This window comes from Zootoca vivipara, chromosome 14, assembly GCF_965207765.1.
Source record: "Zootoca vivipara chromosome 14, rZooViv2.hap1.1, whole genome shotgun sequence".
NCBI classification, from domain to species: domain Eukaryota; kingdom Metazoa; phylum Chordata; class Lepidosauria; order Squamata; family Lacertidae; genus Zootoca; species Zootoca vivipara.
Genome location: NC_142597.1, coordinates 7,914,417 through 7,941,363, shown reverse-complemented (window position 1 = coordinate 7,941,363; position 26,947 = coordinate 7,914,417). Strand labels below are relative to the sequence as shown.

The window sequence follows — 26,947 nt, the reverse complement described above, 5'->3', positions numbered from 1 at the left end:
AGGTGGACCATGCATCAGACTCAGTGTTTGGCAGCTTCCTATACTTTATTCCTACAGGCTTAAGGAATAAGATATAAGTCAAGGAAGCATGTAGGTAGTATTTTGCCCAATTGCTCGGTCCAAATTATTTTAGATGTACCTGGCAGTCTTTAAGTTCTGACTGCTCTGGAATGATTCTATGTCTCCATAAATCCCATGAAAAGCGTGCACAAATAACACTGTTGTTAACAGACTATCACGTGACACCTTTTTGCACAGAGATCTGGACTCTAGCCAAGGTGAAGGCTAGTCAGGAAGACCAGGAGGACCAGCTGGTGCAAATCAAGACATAAATTATTGGAATATTCACAGTTAGCATTCATAGTCAGGACAATCTGGGGTGTGCAGAGCAGTCCCAAGCATGTGTACTCAGAATTATGTCCCACTGAGTTCAATGGGACTTGCTCCCAGCTGAGTCTGCCTTGTGGACTAAAGCCTGAAGGAATAAGTCCAGCTCAGCCCCTACAACCTGTTTTCAAGAGACACCAAAAGCGGGGGAGGGACCTCACTTATAACACAATTTCTTGACTATTCACTATTATAGGGCCATGAGCTTGAATGGACAAGACTGTCCAAGTGGCATTCACATGGAAGGTCAGCAGAGGGCACCAGCACGCTATGTAAACACCTCTGGATTCTGAAAAAATGAAGATCAGCTTAGAAGAAAATGTTACCAGTCTGTCTTTCTTCTTCTTCCTCTTCTTCTTCTTCTTCTTCTTCTTCTTCTTCTTCTTCTTCTTCTTCTTCTTCTTCTTCTTCTTCTTACAAAGGCTTTGCAGGAATATAAATAATCAATTGCTGTAAAGGTAAAAGGTAAAGGACCCCTAGATGGTTAAGTCCAGTCAAAGGCGACTATGGGGTTGTGGTGCTCATCTCACTTTCTGGCCAAAGGAGCCGGTGTTTGTCCACAGACAGTTTTCCGGGTCATGTGGCCAGCATGACTAAACCGCTACTGGTGCATGGAGGACCGTGACGAGTGCCAGAGCGCACAGAAAAGCTGTTTTCCCTCCCACCGCAGCGGTACATATTTCTCTACTTGCACTGGCATGCTTTCAAACTGCTTGGCAGGAGCTGGGACAGAGCAACGGGAGCTCACTCCATCACGGGAATTCAAACCGCCGACCTTCCGATCAGCAAGCTCAAGAGGCACAGTGGTTTAGACCACAGCACCACTTGTAATGATCCCGTGCAACTGGATTGATAGGCATTCATTTCTGCTTATATAAGGTAATAATTGGGTGAAATTCTTTGCCGTTTTACTTGCTATGTGTGTGATTCCATCAAGGACAGGCTGGTGCAGGAATTCTGCTGCTACAACATCCTCCTTGATAAGTGCCCATCAAAGCCAACTGGTGCAACTTGCAAAAACCCCTGTGATTTACCTCCACAAAAAGCCAGGAAAATATTTTCAAGTTGCTTCAGCACTGGCACTTGACACCACAAAAATATAATCATATTAATCCATTTTCTTCACCTCTCTCTTGGCGAGGATGCACAGAGATTAGGAGAATATTTCATATGTGGTGATAAAGTTCAAGCATTTTGAGCAGAAATATATTCAAAGAAATAAGTCTCTTTACAAAACAGACAGCTCACAGTTCAGTTCAGCACAGCACGGCTTTACCGACTGCCTTCCATGGGGAACAAAAGGAGCTGCATTGTAAGGAATTAATTACATTTCTACCCATGGCAACCCATGAGTAGAAACTGGTGGCACAAAACTGGAAAAGCTCGTCAAACATGCAACTTTCTCCATGGAGACAAAAGGCGAAATGGACACCAGCATTAAGGGCGAAACTTACAAAATATATGAAAGCTTGAAATGGACACCAACAATTTTATGGAAATGTTGTTGTTGTTGTTGTTTAGTTGTTTAGTCGTGTCCGACTCTTTGTGACCCCATGGACCATAGCACGCCAGGCACTCCTGTCTTGCACTGCCTCCTGCAGTTTGGTCAGACTCATGTTCGTAGCTTCGAGAACACTGTCCAACCATCTCGTCCTCTGTCGTCCCCTTCTCCTTGTGCCCTCAATCTTTCCCAACATCAGGGTCTTTTCCAGGGAGTCTTCTCTTCTCATGAGGTGGCCAAAGTATTGGAGCCTCAGCTTCATGATCTGTCCTTCCAGTGAGCACTCAGGGCTGATCTCTTTCAGAATGGATAGGTTTGATCTTCTTGCAGTCCATGGGACTCTCAAGAGTCTCCTCCAGCACCATAATTCAAAAGCATCCATTCTTCGGCGATCAGTCTTCTTTATGGTCCAGCTCTCACTTCCATACATCACTACTAGGAAACTATTTATGGAAATATACTATCCTTTTTTTTACTTTCTTGTCTGGCAATCCACACAAATTGCACCCTCCATCTATGCAGTGCAATGTACTTTGTTAAATATCTGAGCTTTTAATCCGTGCGTGGTTGAAGACTGTACTGTTTTCGATACATATTTCTGCTGATATACTAGCATAATCTAAAGCTTCCCCATGTAAAATTGAATATCTAAATAAATTTTAAAATGAGAGTGTGTGTGTGTGTGTGTGTTTTCACACTGTAATGCTACATCTGCATGTCCCAGTGGATAACCAATCAGAAAAGCAGAAATATACCAATGTGTATGTTGGATAGATAGCTGCAGCCATATATGTGATAATGAAGCAAAATATGCAATTCGTGCTGGTGTTATTTCACAGTCGTCAGCATCATAATGCTTCTAAAGAACTATTCTGACCATATTTCCTGTTCCAATAATAAACAGACCTTCTACAAGAATAAAAGTAAAACAAGTACTCAAGAACCATAGCCATTGAAAACGTCAGGACATTTCCCAACAGCGAATGTTCTTTTGAGTTGACACACTGCTTAGGGGCAGTTTCCTCTTCCCTTCTCTATTAGTGACATCTTACCCAGTGACATTTTACACCCAAGTTGGCAGAAAGAGGCAGAGCAGTGCATGGGGCTAGCGGAGTCACAGAGATATAACAATTACCTTTCCGGTATGAATGCAAACATGTGGCCCTGCTTTCATCAGCCAACTGATGTGCCAAAGGCACAGTGGGGCACACCTACAGATGGCTAGGCATGGACCACACTGGATTCAGAGCAGTTAGGTGGTCTTGCTGACCACCCACTTCAATTCATCCCCTAGGCAATAAATCTCTTTCTTTCTTTTCTAGGTTAAAGTTGCCCAGCTATTAGGAACATCAGAGAGATTCATCATTCACAGAAACATCGAGTCAGCCAAGCTGTAAGTTTGCGCTGGTACCCTGAATACCCTTTGCACAGCAATGGAGCATGCACATGCATATCTCTGTGGAAAGAGAGTTTGTGTCATGCTCATGAAGCAGATACAACCATATGCATATTACCATATACTTGCATATTTACAGTGCGATCTGGTGAACGTTTACTTGGAGCTAAGTCCCATTGTGTTCAGTGGGACTCGTTCACTCCTAAAGGTGTTTGGATGCTGCAGCATTAGGCTTGCCAACTGCCCTAATGAAGATCTTCTTTTATACCACCCAAACTAAGAACATACATTTCCAATTCTTACCAGTGTTGCCAACCTTTTTTCTTTTCTTTTTTAACCATCCCTGTTCATCTGACTTTAACTGTAGTCTGGCACACAGAAATTAGAAATTAAGCCAGGAAACATTCCTCAACCGGTAAGCGAAACTTTGTTACTCCCATTTTCTGCACCTCAAGTGTCTAGTTTTACTTATCATTGCATGCATATCACAGCTTTCCTCCAAGGAGTTTAAGGTTCTCCTCTCCACAACAACCCTGCAAGGGAGGTTAAGCTGAGAGACTGTGCCTGGCCAAAGATCACCAAGTAAGCTTCCAGACTAAGTGGGGATTTGAACTAGGGTGTTCAATGTCCTGTTCCAATACTCCAGCCACTACAGCACACTGGCTTTCTTGATGTTAAGAGCCAAGGGTACTAAAAAGAAAAGAAAAAAGACTAGTCCCAACACGAGCGATTAGCCAGTTTGAGCACTGGCTGAAGGTCCCAGAGACTTGGAAGGGCTCTTCATGGGACCAACCCAGCTGAGATTCACTGCCCTCCTCACCAGGCCCTGGGATGCTGCAACAAACTCCCTGCCTCCATATAAATACAGTTCTAACCACCACTGGTTATCTTTTGGATTTTGTGTGAGGGAATTCTTAGATACTTGGAAACTCAGGCAAAAGCAGAACAAATAAGAAAAAAATATTTTACAGAACAAAGTAGATAAAACAAAGGATGTATCAGGAAGTAATGTTCTTTTGGGAAACAAGTTAACTTAATAATTATACTAAAACTAATGGATGTTACAGGCTTCTAAACAAGGTAGTAAATGCATAGCTTCTTTCAAACTTGCTTAAATTCAGTTCTAGTTACAGGTAAGGTAGCCGTGTTGGTCTGCCATAGTCGAAAGAAAATAAAAAAAATCCTTCCAGTAGCACCTTAGAGACCACCAAAGTTTGTCATTGGTATGAGCTTTTGTGGGCATGCACACTTCTTCAGTTACAGATGACTTCTGCATAGCTGCCAAGGAAGCATAAGGGAATTTCCCTTTAAAAAAGGGATAACTTGGCAGCTATGGACTTCTGTTTCGGTGTATCTGAAGAAGTGTGCATGCACACGAAAGCTCATACCAATGACAAACTTAGTTGGTCTCTAAGGTGCTACTGGAAGGATTTTTTTTATTTTGTTTAAATTCAGGTATTACACTTCAGGTAGTTGCTGCAGGTTTTCACACTAAATGGAAAATGCTCAGCTTATTTGGAGTTATTTTACTTTGGGTCCTTAAGTTACAGTGGAACCTCGGTTTATGAACACCTCGGTTTACGAATTTTCGGTTTACGAATGCCGTGGACCCATCTGGAACGGATTAATCCACTTTCCATTACTTTCAATGGGAAAGTTCGCTTCAGTTTATGAACGCTTCAGTTTATGAACAGACTTCCGGAACCAATTGTGTTCATAAACCGAGGTACCACTGTAGTTAGATGTTTACAGCTTAATACTTTGGTTCTTAAACAAGGTGGTACTTTCTGCCAGTTATCCAATTACACTCCTGGGGTATTTCCAAATAGTATAACAGACCCAGGGGGTCACTACACCCCTCTTAAATGGTTTGGGTCTTGGGATTCTTCTCTTTCTAGGTACATGAGAGGTACTATCCGCCCTCCCCAAACACCCCCTACTTCTTGACATAGCGCATAGTTAAATGATGGCCTTTGCTCCTCCCACAAGAAGCAGCGACAGGCACCAACTTGGATGGCTTCAAAAGAGGATTTGACAAATTCATAAAGGCTAAAGCTAACAGTGGCGACTAACCCTGATGTTTTATCTCCATCGTCGGAGCTTCTGACTACCAGTTTCTGGAAACCACAGGAGGGGAGAGTGCTGTGGCACCCAGGTCCCAGGGGCATCTCCTTGGACATTGTGAGAACAGGATTGAGAACATTGTGAGAACAGGATGTTGGACTAGATGAGTCACTGGCCTGATCCAGCAGACTCTAAATAATGCTTCTACATTCTTAATGTTTGAATGTGAAGGGTAGTGCAGGATTGGGGGACATGTGACTCTCCAGATGTTTTGGGACTGTAATTCCCATCCATCCCGACCACTGGCTGTGCCAACTGGGGCTGATGGGAGATGAAGTCCAAAAATATCTGGGAGGCCCCAAGTTCCCCACCTCTGCACTAGGGAGCCAACCCTACACTATAGTTCCTCCATTCTTGGCACTACTTGTGTGAGAGAGACTTGGGGAGTGGCCATAAGTAAGGATTTGATGATTCTTCCACACACCCTCGATTGTCACCCCAACAGGTGAAGTTTGACACAATTGCAAGGTCACACAGAGACCAAAGAATGGGAGATGGAGGGGGGGGAAGAGGAGGAGCAAAAGAGTGGCAAGAAGGAGGGGAAGCTGCAAAATCTGACACTGCATGGGGTTCACAAGTGGTTCCAAAGGCCACCCAAACTTTTCTTAGGAGAACACAGGGAAGGTGAGCTGGGCCACAAGGGGACAGAACAGACCAAAGACCTGGAACAAAGAAGCAACAATAAGAGAATGAGATGAATGGGGGAGGGGGGACTTTGGTGCAGGGGAGGGGCAGGAGAATGGAAATGTCTAAAAACTTGAAATAAAGGGGAAATCATAAGGGACGTGGAGATTGAGAGCTGTAGAGGACTCAGATTTCCATAAATGGTATTTAACTCTGAGTAGGCTTGCTAAGATGTATAAGACCGAATCAGTTAAGTGCTGGAGATTCAAAGAGGCAGAGGAAATGTTTTTTTCATATGTGGTGGACTTGTAAAAGGATTAAAGAGTATTAGGAAATTATTTATAATGAATTGGGGGCGGGGAATGTATAAAATTACTTTCCAAAAAAACCCAGAGTCCTTTCTGTTGGGGATAAGCAAGGCTGAAATTCCTAGGTGTCAGGAAAGGTTGTATTCAGCCACTGTGGTCTGTGTTTTGTTAGCCCCAAAATGGAAAATGAGCAAGGTCCCGACATGAAACTGCAGGTTATTACAATAATCCTGCCAATGTTCTTATCTGTTTACAGTTTGTTGGTAAATATTCAATAGACCAGTTCCATTCTTTTATATGTATCTTTGTTATTTTTTTCTCCCCCCTCACCTTTCCTTCTTTTTTCTGTATCACTTTTTCATTTTAACAGAAATCACTTCAATAGAATATAAATTTTATTTTTAAAAAATGTATATTGTCTTTTTATGCGGTAAACCATGCTGTGGTCTTCGGATATTGTTTGCATCCAATCTGTCTCCAGAAACAATGGAATGCGCCTCTGGCCGTGGGTGAAGTCAAGCCACTGGAGAATCGCAGCAGCTGCAGAGACTGGAAACTCGTAACTGCTGCCTCCCACAATGTGCTTTCTGCATTAGCACCTTTGGATGAGAGGTAGTACGGGTATAGATATTCAATGATGATGATGATGATGATGATGATGATGATGATGCATGCCAGGAGCCAAAGGTGGGTCCTGAGTCTATGCCAGTTTGAGACCATTCTGGTCAGGGCGGATTTATGTATAGGCTAAGTAGGCTGAAGCCTAGGGCCTCTAGATCTAGGGGGCCTTGCCAGCCTGCCCGCTCCCCAGCGCCGCAGACAGTCTTCCCTCTCCCAATATTGCAAACCCAAGACTTCATGCAAGGGCAGGGCAACTCAGGCCTCTAAATCTAGGGAGCCTCGCCAGCCTGCCCGCTCCCCAGTAATGCAGTCTCCCCTTTCCCAAAATTGCAAACCCAAGACTTCATGCGAGGGCATTTCTCCCCCATTTCGATGACATTTTGCTTCAAAAGGAAAGGCGGACTTGGACATCGTCTTCCTCCATAATCCTCTAAGGGAGAGGTCATGCGTACTCACCTTGGATACCACCCTCCCCCATAATCCTTGGGATATACAGTCAAGTACACAGCACCCCTTCCTTGAGGGGAACAATGAACATCCATTGATGGGTTTCCTGCGGCCAGGTGTTCCCACAGCCCATCCTCGGAGAGGCCAGAAGGCAAGGTTATTATTGTTCTTTAGGTGGTGGGTACTTAAGGGGACATGGGTGGCGCTGTGGGTTAAACCACAGAGCCTAGGGCTTGCTGATCAGAAGGTTGGCTGTTCGAATCCCCACGACGAGGTGAGCTCCCATTGCTCGGTCCCAGCTCCTGCCAACCTAGCAGTTCGAAAGCATGTCAAAGTGCAAGTAGATAAATAGATACCGCTCCGGCGGGAAGGTAAACGGCATTTCCATGCGCTGCTCTGGTTCGCCAGAAGTGGCTTTGTCATGCTGGCCACATGACCTGGAAGCTCCCTCGGCCAATAAAGCGAGATGAGCACCGCAACCCCAGAGTCGGTCATGACTGGACCGAATGGTCAGGGGTCCCTTTACCTTTACTTAAGGTGTTGGGAACTTGATCTGATAACCAAGGCAAGTTGATGAACTTGGGTAACCTCATGACTCCCCTCCCTCCTTGTGACATGATGATGATGTATCAGTGATGTATCAATGATGGTTCTGGATATGTATTCTGGGTAGGGAGGGAAGAGCTTGTAACCCATGTTTGGGGCTCTTACTCTGTGTGGAGACCTGTTGCGCAACAATAAAGATTGTGGTCTACTGACCGCTGTTTTGCTCCTGTATTTGGCTGGAACTTCCTTCTTCTGCTAACCACAGAAACCTGGGGGGACTTTTGCCCTGACGAGTATCCTGGCGTCCCAGAATTTTCCATCTCAGAATCCAGACCCAGCAGAACCAGAGAGTCAACAACCATCTGCACAGCCTTCCTCAGCTCAAGGGTCAGGCCAGTAGTGGTAGGTGCTACACTTTAATCAGTGGGAGAGTGCGAGTGAGAGGCCGCATGGGGCAGATAGACTAGGCTGGGGTTACCAGACGTCCCCGTTTCCCGAGGACAGTCCCCGGATTTGCAAATATGTTACCGGACAAATTCCATCCCTGGAATGTCCCCGGATTTCATTATATGTCCCTGGGAAATGTGACACCCTGCTCTCCTGGAGTAATATGCAGCTGGAGGAGTGGGAAGATAGTTTTTGCACAGGCAGAGGTGGGTGGGGGGTGTCGAAGAGTGCGAAAGAAGGGCTTTGCACCTTGCCCGGCAGAGAAACTGCGCACCTTACGCCCCTCCTGGGCCACGGTGCGCCGGCCACCCGTGACTCCCGAGCCTCCCCCGATCTCCTGCCCCCTTCCCCCTTCCTTTTGAGAGATCGTGGGTGGGTGGCTGTTGTCCAGGAGGGGCACAAGGGGCGCGGTGTCTCTGCCGGGCAAGGTGTGGAGGGGTGAGATGACTTCGATCCCCTTGACCAACTGGAGCAGCGGCGGAGCTGGTGCAGAGCCAGGCAGCTGAGCATGAGAGAGAAAATGAACGAGAGCGTGTCCCCGACGGTTGGGAACTGCAGAAGTCAAATTCGAGCAGGGAAGCCTTATGTTCTTTTAAGTTGAGGCTGCTTGAGTTGGGGTACCTCCATTGCAGGGGGTTGGCCTAGATGCCCTTCAGAGGTCCTTTCCAAATCTGTGATTCTGTGATCATCCCACAGTCGTATTCTCAAACTCTGCTTCCAACTACACCCCCCCAGGTTTCTCTCCTCCTCCGGACTTCTCAAGACAGCAAAACAGCTGATGTATAGATGTAATTAGGGATAATAAAGCATGTAATTTTTTATTAAAGTGTCCCCAGATTCATTGAAAAAAATCTGGTAACCAATGACTAGGCAAGCAAGCTCTCCCAATTCTCTTCCATTCCTTCCCTCCTCCTTGGCTTGAACAGAGCAAGGTAAGCACATGTGACTGACACTGGCCTCACCCCTCCCAGGCAGAGAAGTCTATCTTTCACACTTCACAGAACCCTTTTGATGCCTGCAGGATGCACTGCAGATTGCCAAAGGCAGAGAGAGACCTTGGGACTCAGGGAAGGCAGCAGTGGGAAGGGATCCTCAGAGAGATCCAGAACTACCTGTAGAAGACAGCAGGCCAGGCTACAGGTTGGTAACTGGACCTCATCCTGAGGGGGAAAATAAGCATAGGGATCAGTTCAGGGTCAGAGAAACTGCTTTTTGTCTTATTTTATTTGTGCCTGGTGGTGGTTTCCTTTTCTGTGTTTAATTTAAAGTGCCTTTTGTGTTTGAAATCCTGTTACTTGTAGATAGTCAAGGGAATCTTTGTTCTTTGTTTAAAAGCCCAGTCTAGTGCTGTCCTACAGAGTCTCACCCGCTCTGCCTACTACCAGTGCCTTAAGAAGGGTCCTGGGAGGGGAAAAGCCCAAAAATATGCAAGTGCCGACCTCCAGGAGAAATTCAAAGTTAGGGGTTTTCATCTCCAAACCCCAGGAGTCAGCCAGAGGGGTCTCACTGCCCCTCAAGAAAGTCATGGGGCATTCAACCAGACAAAAACCTCCCTGAAAGAGAAACAGTGAAGGAGGATGTGGAACAGCAAGCTGATTATGAGGAAGCAGTCATGATGCTAGCCTAGCTCAAACTGAAAATACAGAACTAATTCAAGAGTCACTTACTGGGCAGGGAGAGGCTAAAGAGCCACAAGAAAAGAATGTGAATAGTCAGATTTTGCAGTTCACACCTGATACCATAGTAGACCAAGTCCAAGGTGTTCTGTATGCAGATAAAGCTGATGCCAAACATACTGTACCAGATGTTGGTTTGTGGTCAGAATTATCATATAGGGAAGTATCCTATTGGGGAGAGATGGGTCCCTCTCAAGTTCTGCATTATTGTCAAATTCCAAACAAGTGTACAAAAAGCAGTCCAGGTTTTGCACAAAAGTTTTTTTTTATTCAACAATCCTCCTTCCCTTCACTCAATTTTGTTTATAACACTTCCATTTTCTTCTAGTCGTGAAGTTGGGGAATGGGGGGGGGGCTCTCAAGTGCAGTATCCTAGGGTCTCTCTTCATCTAAATCCGGCCCTGATTCTGGCGTAAACGACACCGTGCTAGGTGGGCAAAGACGCTCCCGGCGCCGTCCCCTCCCTGGAGGACTACGCTTCCCGCCGTGCTTTGCGCGGCGCCGTAAACAAAGGGGCGGGGCCGGAGGCCGCTCCCAGTTTCTTTCCCTCCCTGAGCCTGGACTACGCTTCCCGTCGTGACGTAAGCAAAGGGGCGGGGCCGGGGGCGCTCCCTGCCCTGGACTACGCTTCCCGCCGTGCTTTGCGCGGTGCCGTAAGCAAAGTGGGCGTGGCCACGGGGCGCTGGGACCGAGAGGCAGAGCGAGCGAACTAGCGAGCGGCTGGTCACGCGTCTTCTGTTCTGCGAGCGCCTCAGCCATGTCCGCCGCCAGCTGCTGCCGCCCTCACCCGCCCCAGGGGCCGACGCTGGGCAGGGATATCCCCGGCCCTGCCAAGCGGCTGATTCTGCCCGACGGAGCCGCGCTGCCTCCCGGCGACTACAGCACCACGCCTGGCGGAACCCTCTTCGGGACTACGCCGGGCGGTGAGCGGCTGAGGGGAGGGAGGGAGCGCCCCTGAGCATGTGCAGAGCGTCCCTGAGCAGCCCCCGCGGCGTGCGTTGGCTCTTGGGACTGCCCTCACTTCCAATGGGAAACAGTTCTGGAGTGCCTCTGGGCATGTGCAGAGTCTCGTTCCGAGGGAGGGCTCGGTGTGGTGGCCCCTTCCCCGCCTCCTTCAGACCAAGCTCTAGTGCCTCTGAACATGTGCAGAGTGACAGCTGCGGGTGGGTAAGCAGGCGGCTTGATCAGAGGGAAGCAAGAGCATCCTTACCAGTGTGAGCTCTTGAGGGAAGTGGGTGGTGGGAAAGGATTGGGGGCCGAGACTCCCCTGCCACTCCGCTTCCTTTTTACAATAAGCACTGGGATCCCGAGGGCAGGGTCTGTTCCTGGGAAAGAACTGGAGAATAGCTGTGGATAAAATGAAGGTGAAGTTGAGCCAGACCTGGTTCATCTCCCTCTTTTTAATAACACATAAGTAATATTGGGGGTGGGGTGGGGAGAAAGAGGGAGACAAGATTGCGAGATGTATGAAGTGTTATTCTCAATTAACAGATTGGCCAGTGAGTACAGTATAGGGAGCCAGAGGATGTATAAGCCATGAAATTAGAGTGCTGCCTTAACCACATCACTAAGGGCCAAACTATTCCTTTACATGGGGAGAAATGATTGAATATGCTGGTGTCCTTTTGCAAAGATTACACACACGTGGCATTTGCCTGTTGGAAATCAACCATTCCCTGAAACGATGAATTGCCACTTCGTGCCAATAGTGCATAGGGGATCCTGGGGTATGGAGATTTTGGGGAAGGGGACAGTAGTTATGGTCAAGCTTGAGTCATGATACTGCCTGTTTTAGAATGATAATAACCATTACGGATAAATATTTTGTTTGGAAGGTGGGCAGGGGAAGATAGTGGATAATTCTGTTAATTTGAGGTAATGGAACTACGTAATTATCTAACACAAGAGAGCAAGCCTAAAACATCAGAAAATATCTTTATTGTGTGGAGAAATTTTTGTCTTTATGCTGTGAAACAAGTCTTTGGTTTAAAAGCTTTCTGTTCTTTGCTTCAGTGCAGGAGCCTGCACAAATGGCTGAAACCAAAACAACTGACTGCAAACGGTGCAGATTAAGCCTGGTTGGTGCATGCCTTCAAAGAGGCTTTGTGTTTAGGGGCAGAGAATGGGTGCCCCAAGCTTGGGGAGTGGGGAGCGACTGCCGGAGAATATGAGAGTGGGACATATTTGTTCTTTGGAAGTATTTGGGCTAGGGATCATGTGCATAGTACAGACGACTCTCAATTTACAGGGGTCATGCAGCACTCCATGCAGACTTAGTTGGTCTTTAAGGTGCTACTGAAGGAATTTTTTTTTTTGTCCATGCAGATTATTAGGCTTTTTGCCACCCCTGATGTTGAGAACAAAGTAGTGAATTTCTTAGATGCTGGGAAATGCACTTAGGTGCGGAATTTAAACTTTTGTTCCAAATGATGTGTCTTGCAAGTACAGTGCTGGGGGCAACTGATGACAGCCTAGGGCACCCTCTCTGCCTCCAGTGAGCCCCACAGAGCTCTAGTGTTTTCAAGCATTTTCATAACAGCACTTCCATTGCTGAACTAGAAGTGTATCCACAACCATGGAGAAGCTCTTAACTTGGAAGGATTTAAGGCACTGGTGGGTGGGTAGAAAATGCTTGAACACAGGACACATAATTTGGCATTGTGTTGCATATTGGGGGCTGCTCAAGACCATGCACTGAAAGTAGAAGAGGCTACATCTCGAAATAATAAGGATGGAACAGCTGATTCAGCTAAAGACTGTTTCTGCCTTCTCTGTGTTTACTGTTATGTCATACAGTAGTAAATTTCTTGAAAAGAATGTGACTTTCTAGAGTTGGGTGATGGCTGAGCAGGGCATGATTTGTGGAATTACGTATATGGGTCTGTAAAAAAAAAAGCCATTGCTTTCTGTCAGGCATGAGACAGTTGATATTAAATGATTATATTGGCATTAGCGGAGAGCAGTCCTGGAGGCTCAAGTGTGCTTAGGCTGCAATCCTAATACCATGGAATACCCATGGAATTCAATGGGACTCACCGGTACTTCTGAGTAGACATGGTTAGAATGCCAGCCTTAAGTTGCCTAGCACAGTGCAGAGGACTTAAATTCCAGTTTATAAAACAGCATGCAAAATTGTGAACAGCAAATTATGTTTGCCTGCAGAAAGGACGGCCATAGTCCTCTAAGCTGTCATGTGTATAACTTTTTCCAGAGTTTAGCTGTGTACAATAGTTTGATCAAAGGCTGCCAAAACCTCCCCAGAGTGACAAGAATAAAAGATAATGAGCAGCCTTCAGTCCATTGCCCCTTCCAATTTACGGTGGTACCTCAGGTTAAGAACTTAATTCGTTCCGGAGGTCCATTCTTAACCTGAAACTGTTCTTAACCTGAAGCACCACTTTAGCTAATGGGGCCTCCTGCTGCCACCGTGCCGCCGGAGCACGATTTCTGTTTTCATCCTGAAGCAAAGTTCTTAACCTGAGGTACTATTTCTGGGTTAGCAGAGTATGTAACCTGAAGCATTTGTAACCTGAAGCGTTTGTAACCTGAAGCGTTTGTAACCTGAGGTGCCACTGTATTAGCATTGCTGAGCAGATGTCCACAGCAATAACTGTTCATAAATTACTGGAAGTAAAAAAATACATAGATCCTTCCAGCGTGGAGAACATTCTGTTATAATCGGCGATGTAGTAATTCTAATGGGTTTTTTTTTTAATAAAAACTGTTCGGTAGCTTTATTGGTATATCAGTCCAAGAGAATGAGCCGTGCTGAGGAATGCTAGTAATTTCTTTTATTTGACTAATATCCATCTGTTTTGCAAACTTCTCTGGTTCCCCATGCAGAAGTGTTGCCAGGCTTTCAAATCTGTACGCTGCTGTCAACTAAAAGCAATTGTTGCTTTTTTAATAGATTGTTTGAACCGAGTTAAACTGCATGGCAGACATGCAAAGGCAAAATTTAATTCTTTGGGCATGGCCTTTTCTGTCTGAAAGACATTGCTGTTGATATGAGTAGTTTAGGACTGGAGGGTAAAGTAGCTAGAATAGCCTTGTGTACCTATAAATGCGATTAACTGGTGAAGCTTCCTGCATCCCTATAGCTCAGGATTTCCCAAACCTGGGTCCCCAGCTGTTTTTTGGACTACAATTCCCATCATCCCTGATCACTACTCCTGCTAGCTAGGGATGGTGGGCATTGTAGTCTGAAAACAGCTGAAGACCCAAATTTGGGGAACCCTGCTATAGCTCATAGAGAACTTGTGGCTCTCAAGATGTTGTTGGACCCCAGCACCCATCAGCCCCAGCCAGAGTGCCAACGGACAGGAATTATGGGAGTTGTGGGCCAACATGGACAGCCACATGGTCCCTATACCTACTTTAGTTCTTTTATGCAAAACTTGGCAGGAAGCAATGCCTGAGAAAAGACAGTATGGTACACCCAAGTTTTTCTCATCAGCCGTCTTTCTCCCTGCTACCTCCAATGTAGTTGCCCCACACCTGCTAAGCACACAGGTCAAGGATTGGTGTGAGATTTGCACAGGTGCCGTGGCCTTGCAAGAATCAGCAAGCTGAATCCGCGCACCAGGAACATGGGGCGTGGAAGAGGCATGCCTGGCTTTGTTTGTTTTTGTGTGAAGCATGATTCCTTGGCAGCCACCCAGACTGCTTCATAACACTAACTGTTTTGTAGCATGTAGCAACGCACAAATATAATAGAGCAGGTATCTTGCAAAGAACAGAAGCGGTTTGCTTAGTGAGCAGCGTAAAAGCTTCTGTGACGGTTCATGGAAGGCTCCAGACTGTGCATAAACTTCTTGGGTGTTAGCATTGCTTACAGTGTTTAACTTGTTATAAATGTGTTTAAACAGTCTTGTAACTCTTGTTGCTCTAGATCAGGCATGTCCAACAGGTAGGTCGTGATCTACCAGTAGATCACAGCACGTCTGCAGTAGATCACTGGTAGATCACTGGCTCCCTCCAAAGAAGCTGAACAACTGTGGCTCCCCTAAAAAAAGCTCAACAATTTACCTCCTCCCTGAAAAAACTCAACAACTTTGACTTGAACCCCAAAAAAGGGGGTAGATCACTGCCAGTTTTTATCTCTGTGAGTAGATCAGTCTCTTGGGAGCTGGCCACCCCTGCTCTAGATTGAAAGGTTGTTGGGGACCAGAGACAACGTTGTTGCGTCTTAGTAGAGACCACTTTGTCAGTGGCACGAACTATTACCCCTTGGTTGGCAAGCTGTGTATTTGTACACACCTCTTAGGCAGAGAGGGAAAAAATAGTAAGCACGGGGTCAAAAAATATGAGATACAGGTACAGTTTGTGACATTTCTATGCAAAAATTCAAATATATGCAAATTCAGAGCAGGGTGATGCTTCATGCATCTGACTAAGTGGGCTGTATTGGACATAATCTTATGCCATAATGACCTTATGCATCTGTTACTCTTTAGGGCAGGCATCCCCAAACTCGGCCCTCCAGATGTTTTGGGACTACAATTCCCACCATCCCTGACCACTGGCCCTGTTAGCTAGTGATGATGGGAGTTGTAGTCCTTAAACATCTGAAAGCAATGCAGTCGTACCTTGGAAGTCGAATAGGATCCATTCCAGAAGTCCATTCAGCTTCCAAAATGTTCGAAAACCGAAGTCACGGAAGCCCGGCCGGATGTTTGGGTTCCAAAAGAACGTTTGCAAATCGGAACAATCACTTCCTGGTTTGTGATGTTTGGGAGCCAAAACGTCCGAGTTCCAGGGCGTTCGGGATCCAAGGTATGACTGTCAATGTTTGTGGAACATCCAGCAAGGTCAAACATACAAACTGAGCTTTGCCATCTTGTGTGAAGATTTAGTTTGGCAGCTAGCTACTGATCTGAGACGTTGACGATAGAGTAAAATGAGTTTTGCTGAATTATGCGTACTATGAAAGTAAGATGAGAGTTACCCTAGTAATATCTTGCTTGGCCCTAGTAGTTTTTGCAATTATAATTTTTTTTAACCGTGTTTATTGTTGTATTTTAAATTGTTGTAACTCGTCCTGGGATCTGAGGGTAAAGAACTGGTACCGTATTAAATTAAAATAATACTGTACAGTACATGCCCTTACCACAGCAAAAAAACTGATACTGATGAATTGGAAAAATAAAAATGCTTACACAAACTCACAACATATGAACAACTTGCATATAAACGCATACTTGCCATGGACAAATTCAATTATATTTGGAATCTATTCTTGGGGGAAGGTTTGCAGTTGTTACCCTCAAGGAATAGGAAATAGGAATAAAATCAAACCTACATGCAAGCTCTGGTTCTAAAATTGAGGTTCTCAAAGTCTTACGCTAAGACATGGCTTGGCATTGGGTGGGATTACACACTTTTCTCCCTATTCCCTTTGCATGCTTTGCTTTTGACTTGGTGGCAAATGGCCATCTGCCATTATATCTAAACCCAGCAAACCAGCACCTGGACCCTTCCTAGAGTACGGCCAGAAACCGTTAAATCTAAAAGTGTGTGCTTATGTGAATGCTGCTTGTTTCCTTTGTTAGCTGTGCTGTTGAGGAGTAAGCACAGGAAAGGCAGAATTCACCTGAAAGCTTTGCTGGGAAGGAGAGGTGATGGTCTACTGCAGAGCTCTCCAAACTTTGTGTCACGACATGCTAGTGTGTCATACGAACACTCCCTGCGCTCCTCCCGGGGCTGGAAAGGGGGTAGTTTAGCTAATAAAACTGAATTACCATGTTGCGAAATGATACATGCCAACGTGAAAAGTTTAGAAAGCTCTCGTTTGCTGCAAGGGGGGGAAGACGTCATTACACTCCAACCCTAATCAGCCCCAACTAGCATGGTCACTGGTCAGGGATGATGGGAATCTAGCAACAGCCCCTTCTTCCACCCCCACTGCCACCCCCCATTGTTGTGTAGGGGAACTGCAAATATAAATTGGGAAGTGGAGTGTGGCTGGCCATAGTGCATCTGTTGAGTTGCTTGCAAGTCTACAGCCCAGAGATGTGACCTTGACCAGCACTTCTCTTATTCCTCTAAATTGTAACTTGGACAGAAAAAGGGGTTTAGTCACACTGGTGTCAACAGCTCTGACCTTTGACTTTCTAACCAAGGCTTATAGAGAGTGAGTGAGAGAGAGAGAGAGAACTGAGAGGGATTGTATCCAGAGGTGACAAACAGAACAGCTGACCTGGTCAAAACTGTTGTTTGTCGATTTCGGCAGAGCTCAGTATGGGGAAGTGAGAACAGGAAGCTGACCTAAGTACGTGACTCCCTTGATATGTCAGGAAAGGGAGCACGTTCTGGTCCGTGTAAACTAATGCTGTGGCAATATCCTGCCAATGCAGCTTTTGGATTCCATGGCTTTAGTTACCTCTGTGACCCACCCACCCCCAACTCTGCAGATGCGTTGCACATCAACAGGCCTTGGCCCGTCAAAAGTCCAAAATAAATCTTATTGCTGCTGAGCAACAAGTAAGTGGCTGACGGTCCTATTTGTGGCTTGTTTATAACTGTCTCGGATTGCTGTGGAGAGGCTTGCCAGTATCAAAGGTGTTCCTGCATAAGTGGTAACTGAATGATGTGCCTCCTTAGAGCAGAACCTCAGCACATGGCGGTCTCTGGGTCCGCTTTTGGCAATCAGTCACAAATGCTTGAAAAACAGCATACAGGGTGAAAGGCCCAAAACTCGGCATGGTGATGGGTGTGCATAACTGCCTGTTCTTGGGCTGAAGTAGCAAAGAGGGGCGTTGAAATGGGCAAGTGTTTTCCCCACTGCCACCCCACAGTGCTTGCTGTGTTGGAGAAGGTCATTGGGTCAGGTCGAGATCTTGTAGTTCAGCTTTTCCAATCTGGAGCCCTCCAGCACCTTGTGAGTTGTTGTCTGGGACATCTGGGGGGGGGACACACCAGGTTGGGGAGGCCTATGGTACACCGTTCTTGTCGATAAGTGACGGGGAGCCTGTGATTTCCCAGATGTTCTTGGGTCCACCCAGCATGGCTAGCGGTCAGGGAGGATGGCTTGGTCTCATGGGAGTTGGAGTCCAGTAACATTTCAGAGGATCACAAGGTTCCCACACCTGTTGTAGAGTGAGAGTTTCTGACTTTATATCATGGCACACAAGCATCATTATGCCATAGAAACATACAAGAGCCACAAAACAGATTGTGTGAATGGCTTTTGGACTCTATTTTTAAAAAATCCTAGTGAATTATATGTGTGGCGTTTATTTGAGCAATTAAGACTATATAAATTTGCACATAAAAATGAAAACAGTTTTAAAGAAATAAAAGTTTTGTTTTGTGTACATAATAATGCACCAGGCTTCTTGTACTTCACATACAAGAGCGAATTCCTCAGAATGGTGTTTGCTTTTCTGCAGTTTTAATAAATATGTTTATTTTAAATGTAGTTGTTTTTTGTTTTTTGAAGTCAAAAAACTGTGTTGGCTTGCTGCTTAAGTATCTAGATTTTGCAGCCCTATTTTAACTGATGGTTAATATAGGTTTTGATAATTTAGATTTCGATAATATGCCACTGTTTAAAAGTCTGAGATCATCCAGTTTGCTACCACTTGTGATTGAAAGGGCACCTTCTTCACACATCACAGAGTTAAACTGTTGAGTTCCACAGGAGACAGTGATGGCCACAAACTAGGATGCCTCTAAAAGAGGATTAGACAAAAGCTATCAGTTGCTACAAGCCACAATGGCTAGGTTCTGTCTCTATGGTTGGAAGCAGTCCATCTCTGCATCCCAGTTGCTAGGAATGGCAGGTGCTACACTGGGCTTCTGCTTTTGGTTGGCCACTGTGAAAACAGGATGCTGGAATATTCAGCTCTTAAGTTCTCTTATGACCAGGGAGTAATTGGGAGCGGGGGGGGGGAGTCAGAAGGGCAATCCTATACTTGACTACACAGAAGTAAGTCCTGTTGAGTTAAATGGGGCTTACTTCCAAGTACTAAAAATACTACTTCCATTGCCTGGTTTCAGAATTAAATTGTTCAATGAGAAAAGCATATTAAGCCTTCCCCGCCATGCACACACTAGCATGTGCCTACAAGCTCACACAACTGTATGTTCATGTAAAAGGGTTACCTGTTATCATGATATACCTTCAGGGCTGTGTACACTTTGCAGTTTTTCTTTTCTTTTCTTTTTTTAAGAAAAACTCACCACAAATGAGAATTCTCTGTTAAATGAGGGCTGATCTGCAGAGCATCTGCTTACATAAAGAAAATCCCTGGTTCAATCTCTGGCATCTCCAGCCAAAATAATTCGTTAGACTGCCTCTCTCAAACTTGTGTCCCCAGATGTTGTTGGACTAAAACTCCCATCATCCCTAGCGACCAGGACCAGTGGCCATTGGTGATGGGAGTTGTAGTCCAACAACATATGGGGACCCAAGTTTGAGAAAGGCTGGCTTAGCAGGTAAATGTGATAGACCTTTGCCTGGGACCACTGAGACACCGTGTCTGGCAGAGTATTTATTATTTAGTAAAAGCATGTGTAAACCACCAGCAAAGCAGTTTTTATAGCTTGGGCAAAGATGAGGCTGACCTGAGCTATATGTATGAGCTTACATCCCCCAACTCCTTGGCACTGAATGGGGGGGGGGGTTCAAGAACAGTTGCAATGTGGCAGCAGTTGTTGAAAAGGGAAAGGTCAAAAATCCCACCAGGTATGCCCAGTGGAATTTGGCCCTAGAAAACAGCTGAAAACTTAATGGGCTAAGTGGGAGAGGGTGCTATTGACCACTTCAAAAATGAAAACCTCTGGGTTTCTGCCAATCCCATTTGTATAATGGCACAAGCCTGTTGTGTTCGCTGTCCCATATTTGCTTAGATATGTGGCTTGACTGTAAACTCAAGGATGGAGTCCTCCAGTGAACCCGTTATGAAATGTCCCTGCGGTAACTGCTACACTGACAACACTTCTAGGAAAACTGGTGTTGTTCTGCAAGTGTTCCAACAGTTGGCAGCTGTAATAACTGACAAGGCTTGGCTCCAGGACCTTGATTAACGGCTGTTTAATGTGGGGCGTAGTCTGAACTGGTGACTCTGCCCATGATCTGCGGATACTAGCCAGATTTCGAAATACTGCTACTGAGTTGGAAAATTATTTAGCACCAGTTCCTCGATGCTGAGTTTCGAAAAGCCTTTCCTCACCACACATACACATAGAGCCTCTGTTTTGTTTGAAGAGCCTCAGTGAATTGGCAGAAGTGACCTTTATTTCGTTCATAGGCCTTCTTTCTTCCAAATGGATTACAAGGTTCACTCCCATTTCATGCTCACAACAGCCCTCTGAGGTAGGTTAGGCTGAGATCCACTGATCTTCATGGCTGAATTGGCTTTTGAACCCAGCTCTCCCAGGACCTAGTCCACACACTATGCTTTGAGCAGGCTAAAGCAGACACATGGTGCTTTATAATGTTCAGAGCACTTCATGTCCGTTATGTCAATAATCCTTGCAACAACGCTGCAAAGTACGGCAGTATTTTCCTGGCATGTGAGACCTGCAACAAAGCATTGCATTATATCAGGCATCCCCAAACTGCAGCCCTCCAGGTGTTTTGGCCTACAACTCCCATGATCCCTAGCTAACAGGACCAGTGGTTGGGGAAGATGGGAATTGTAGTCCAAAACATCTGGAGGGCCAAAGTTTGGGGATGCCTGCATTATGTCCTGTCACCTATTGTATATCCTGCTTCCCATGGGCATCTGTTTGACCACTCGGAGAACAGAATGTGGAAGTAGATGGGCCCTTGGTCTGATCCAGCAGGGCATCTCTCACTTCCTTATCCTTAGCCCCAAATGGGAAGTTCAGGGTAGCCAGTCTCTACCCCACCTCTCTATTTTTCTTCTCCAGCTGACTGTCAACATTCCATAGCTACTGAGCACACTCAAGCCTCAGTTTTTGGAGGGTTGCATCCCCTTAATATTCATTCTAAAATTCTTGGCCCTCACAGTCTGCAGTTCAGAAGAGGAGCAAGTGGCAGTTTGCCTAAAGTTTCTGGCTGAGAGTGTTTCTGGCACATTGAATGCAAATGTGTGTAATAAAACCCTGGTGATCTTTATTACTATTTTAGTAAAAGAGAAAGCTGCTTCCGGGGGGGGGGTGTCATGAGGGGTGATTTATGAATGAATTTTTTTGAAGGAAGAAAGGACGCTGAGCATCCCCTACTCCAATTGCTTCAACTGCTGCCTAACAGCTGGGATCCAGTTAGGTCGTCTTCACCTTTATTCACTTACCATATTTTTCCATGTATAAGACGCCCCCATGTATAAGGCACCCCCTATTTTGGGGGACTCAAATTTAAGAATGGGGGGGGATGGCACAGAGTTGTTGAGCTTTTTAAAGGGGGGGTTGCCGAAAAATCGCTCACCTGCACGCGTCCAAAAATCCGCAGCATCAGCCAATCAACACCAGCCATTGACGCAGCAACCAATAACACGCCCAATAGCCGTTGACAGCCGCGGCAGCAACCAATCAAACATCCACCCTATGCACTATCCATGTATAAGATGGCCCCTACTTTTTAGCATAATTTTTAAAGAAAAAAACCTAGTCTTACACATGGAAAAGTACAGTATTTGGAGTGTAGCTAGGACCAAAGTGAGACTTGAATTGGGCTCTTCAAGGCTCATACTTACAATTGTTGCACCAACTGTTGTTAGGTATTGACAGTCAATCCAGAAACAAGATTTTATTGACTGACTGTGGCTTTTGGAGAGTGTGTTTTGTTCTTTAAAACTGTGTCGTCTTTCTTCCATCCAATCCTGAGTACACATTTTGAGATTTGGCTGCCGTTTACAGATATGCTTCCTTTTAATTCTCTCTGGAAGCAACTGCCATCTCTACTACATGGCAGAAGATAAACATTTAATTGCATTTGTGTCAGGGATGGGGGAAAGATCCCATTTGCACTATATGAATCAATCAGCCAGCTTATTGGATATATTCATTCAGTTTTTAGCTCAAATCACATTGGCAACTGACCCCTCTGTTAAATGCCCCTAAACTGTCAAAGGTTGAAAGACAGAACTCTGATAATGCCCCTTGCCAGCTTGATTAGAGGCTAGAGAGATATATGTGTTTGTGTAGAAACTAACATACTGTACAAAGGTATATTTTACATTTATTTTTCTGCCCGCTTTTACCTTTGGATCAGAGGCCCCCAGAAGGAAAAGTGGCCATCCTTCTGAAGAAGGTTCCCCATCCCTCTCCTCCTCTACTTCCAGTTTTAAATTAGCCACAGTTCCCTGTGATGCCCATAGTTGGTATAAGCAATGGCTTCGAACACGCTGGGCCAAAATAGGTGCTTGAGAGGAGAGTGTGCAAGCCTGATGCTATGAAATGCAAGAGTATAGTATAGCCTAGCACTTGGATGATGAACACACTTTAACATGACTACACCTCTGGAATTTGTTTCTGGACCAAAAAGCCCGTCCTTACCCCGTCCCCGGGATGAAAGCAGTGATTTGTGGGTGTCTCTCTTTCCTAGGTACACGCATTATATACGATCGCAAGTTTTTAATGGAGTGTCGGAATTCTCAGGTTGCCAAGACACCACCTTGTGACCTTCCAGACATTCCAGGTGTTACAAGCCCAACTGTCCATATCCTTGGGACCGAGACCAATCTCATCCACGCTGAGGAAGAGAAACAACCAGGCTTAGGTGAGGGATTTGTTGCTGTGTCATAAAGTGCCATCATTTTAATCACAAGTTGCACTGATCTTACCCAGAAGCCGGTTATGGTGGTCCATCAGGAGCGCCATAAACCCTCTGTGTTGTTGCCTGCCTAGGACTGCAAAAATAGGCGAACCAGGGAGACCCAGGCCTGGGTCAGCACCTGGAATCCAAGGGCAAGTGCAAAGTTCTCAGAGCTCCAGTAGAGCCCTCTACATTGGGCAACCATGTCTGTGAGCCTCCAGTTTTCATGGTTCACAGTACCCTAGAGTAGAACGGTGTCAAGTGCTCCAGGGTGCTGTTGCTGCGACCACTGTCAGGTAAGGGGGGCTCATCAGTGAAAGGAACCCACCAGAAAGCACTTAGTCCCGGGGTTTTTGGAATCAAGCGATGCCCCAAATATGTGGCCAGTGGACTGTGTCGAATGAGCCGAGTGGGTCTCAAATTGTGCATTAAAATGAGATAGAGGTGTTAAAAAGTGTGAGAGCAGGGGTAGCAAATGCTGTACATTCCAGGAATTGTTGGGCTACAACTCCCATTATCCCAGGCAAGCAGAACCAACAGTCAGGGATGAAGGGAAGCTGTAGTCCAGCAAATCAAGATGAGAACGGGTAAAGCTGCCTGGAAAGGCAAAGGTTAAGGGTACCTTGCAAGGTTGCTTTCCCATAGCACAAGATTGCTCAAGCCAGTGGCCAAATGAATATCGGCTTTTGAGAGCACACATTGTTTTCCGCTGGCAGGCAAAGAACACTGAAAACTTTTTGTATCACCTGACCATCCTTATCAAAGGTGGCATTGCCACTTTGTTTGTTCATAGTCACGCTGAAAATATTAAATGGATTATAGGCTGCCAGCCTTTGAAGTCATTGCTTTTTCCAGTTGTCTCAAGGAACACATTGTGTCCAGAACTACTAGGTGCCTTTGGACACTTTGCAGTAAGCAACATCAAGTTAATATATGCAAAGCTTGGAATTCATCAGCAATTTCTTTTTCTTTTGCAGGTGAGGAAGCCCAGTTTGACATGGATATCTGAAAACCTGCCCCCTGAAATATATCTATGCATATAGATACACTTTTCCAGTTAAGACGTGAAATCAGTGATGCTTCCAAAACAAGTGGGGCTTGTAGAATAGCCCGCACTTTTTCAAAGCTTTCCAAGATGGAAGGTCCATTAATTATTATTACTTTTCTGGGAGGAAGAGGAGATTTCCTGTTACATAAGGACTGAAAACACTTGGCAGAGCCTCTCTGTGTAGTGGTGGTGGGAAGGCTGCCAATGAGGAGCATTGGCATGGAGAGGTGGAACGCTCTGTGCAATTCTGGCCCTTGAGTTCCAGTGCCTTTGTTCGTGAATAACTGTGCTGCCAAACAAGGCATTAGGGGGCAAGGAAAGATATAAAAATTTTGCCGGATCTAATACAGTGGTGGGTCACTCTTCAAATCGCATCACTTGTCTATGCAATGTGCTCTACAATTGTTATCTCATCACTGAAATGAGATCAACCGATGCAGTGCACAAATAAGTTGTTTCTGTAAATTGACAGAACAACTTTCTGCCTTAAGCTTTTCTACAGCACGAGCACCAATCCAGCATTGGTATCTTGATAAACTTCTACAAATAGAGTGGAAAAAGAGAGAGCCATGCTTGTTAAATGGGTTTTCCTGTTGTCTTACCTGTAGCAGATTTTCCTAGTACCATACAAATTAATGGCATGCTGAAATTAATTAGACATCAGCAGGTTCTTGTCAATTTCACTCTGGTAGAAACACTTCTTTAAAAAAATTTAAAAAAAAAATCTTGAATGTGTTGGAGAGGGCAAGATCACTTGCTTCCAAGAGATTTTCAAAAACTCTTGAAATGAGAAAGTATTGCTGTGGGAAAGTGGGTAGTCTGCTATCTTTCTTACTTTTTAAAGGGCTGCATACACATTCATGGAAATCTGTACACATTATTCACTGTACTTTAAAAATAAAGAAATAAAACTTTAAAATCGCTCTAAGCTTTGGAGGAAATGGTTTCCCATTATTAGTATTGTTGCATAAACTATCCAATCCAATGGGCGCCTGTGCTAATCATACGCTGTCAAAGAACACAAAAGAGCCTTTTCTAAATTGGTGCCCTCCAGATGCTGTGGACTACAGTTCCCATCAGCCCAGGACAGTGCTTGGGAATTGTGAGAGGTGTAGTCTGTCAGCATCTGGAGGGTAACAGGATCATAGATAGTAGATCATAGAATTGTAAAGTTGGAAGGGATCATGAGGGTCATCTATGCAATGCAGGAATATTTTGCCCAGTGTTGGAAACTGAGATATGAAAGCTACCGTAGGAGCTGAATGGCACCTTAAACCTAGGTTATGGGTGCCACAAAGGAATGTCTGGAACTTTTTTTAATAGAACAGGAATACAAAGCTGAAAATGAATGAACTCAACTAAAATATTATGTTCATTTTTCACATGGTCTAGTCCATGGGTGTCAAACACAAGGCCCGGGGGCCAAATCCGGCCCGCCAGACCTCGTCATGTGGCCCGCCGAGCGCCCCAGCCAGCAGGACCCAGCAGTGGGACCTTGCTGCTGAAGCGCCGCGCCAACAAAGCGCCGACAAACAGCTGGGGCTGGGGAAATGCATTTTGCCCCTGGGTCCCTTCGCGCTCTTTTCTGGCGCTGAATCAAGGCGGCGACCCCCCCCCCTTCCTTTCTTTCTTCCTCTCTCTCGTTCTTATTCTTTCTTTCCCTCTCCTTCCTTCCTTCCTTATCTCTGTCTTCTCTCCCTCTTTCTTTTTCTTTCCTTCTTTATTCCTTCTTTCCTTCCCAACTTTCTTCCTCTCCCTCATTCTTATTCTTTCTTTCCCTCTACTTCCTTCCTTCTTTCTCCCTTTCTGTCTTCTCTCCCTCTTTCTTTCCTTCTTTATTCTCTTCCTTATTTCCTACTCTTCTTTCTCTCCCCTCTTTCCTTCCTTCCTTCCTCTCTCCCTCCCACTCCCTCTTTTCTTCCTTCCTTCCTTCCTTCCTTTCTTCCTTCCTCCCCTCCCCTCCCCTCCCTTTCCCTCTCCTCAGAAACATAGGATGCTGCTTTATACTTCTAGCCCTTAAACCCTGGAACCAGGAGAGCAGCTCCAGTGAGTCAACCTCAGCCAGTCCCTTTGGTGAAGGGTGGTGGCTCACTGGCAGAACATCTGTCCTGCATGCAGAAGGACCCCAGCACCTCCAGGTACCAGTAGCTCTGCAAAGGTCCTGCATGAAACCCTAGCGAGCCTCCACCACCCAGTGCAGTTACCAAAAATCATTTTTCAATAAATTGTACAATAATTGTACATTTGAATATCGACTTGCCATTATTCTGACTATGTTTCTGCTTTCAGAGCTAGTTATTACTTACATTATTACAAAAAACAGTAATAATTGAATGCAGTGACAATAATTTATGAGAATAAAGAGTGGACACATCGTCCTACAGATACAACCGGCCCTTTGAGGGTGACCAAACTGCTGATGCGGCCCCCGATGGATTTGAGTTTGACACCCCTGCTAGTCCTTCCTCTGCCCCCCCCCCTAATATTCTTAAGAGGGTCTCTTCAGTCTTCAGAGAGTAGCTGGAAGTGGGGAGACAGAAAACGGTCCTCCTTTCCTTCCACTGCAGTCTTAATCTGTAATCTTTGGCGCAGTACTGTGCTCAGAGCTCAGAAACTGCTTGCACTAATGAAATTCTTTGTCCCAAAATGCACCTACAACAATGGGAGTTTCGGACACTGCTTTTGCCCAACGTGGGGTTTGAACCCGTGACCCAGAGATTCAGAGTCTCACGCTCTACCGACTGAGCTATCCCAGGAGTTTGCGGGCTACCCAAGAAACCTTCGGCAACGCTCAGTACAGAAGCCAGAAATACAGAGCCAGTGTAGCATTAGACAGTGAGACAATAGCCTCAGGAGGCAGATGCACACACCCAGGGGCGTCTTAGTATAAATCATGTGTTATATCAGTGGTGACTGGTGCCCATTGGGTCTGGTAGGGCAGAAAGCAGGGAGGCCAACAGCAGGGGGAGCCAAAGCTAATGAGAAGTGGAACTAATGCAAGTAGAACCTACTACAGTGGTACCTCGACTTACGAACGACTCGACAACCGAATTTTTTGACTTTCGAATGGGGCAAATGACCACACGCTTACGAATTTC

General features: G+C 45.6%; 1 protein-coding gene across 1 annotated transcript; it reads left to right on the top strand.

Moving 5' to 3' along the window:
* Positions 1–10,774: 10,774 nt before the first annotated feature.
* On the top strand, positions 10,775–24,777 carry EIF4EBP1 (eukaryotic translation initiation factor 4E binding protein 1). The gene is made up of 3 exons (XM_035140059.3): positions 10,775–11,000; positions 22,592–22,765; positions 23,779–24,777. The coding sequence occupies exons 1-3, from the start codon at positions 10,835–10,837 to the stop codon at positions 23,808–23,810; spliced, it is 372 nt and encodes a 123-aa protein (XP_034995950.2). The 5' UTR covers positions 10,775–10,834; the 3' UTR covers positions 23,811–24,777.
* The last annotated feature ends 2,170 nt before the right edge of the window (positions 24,778–26,947 follow it).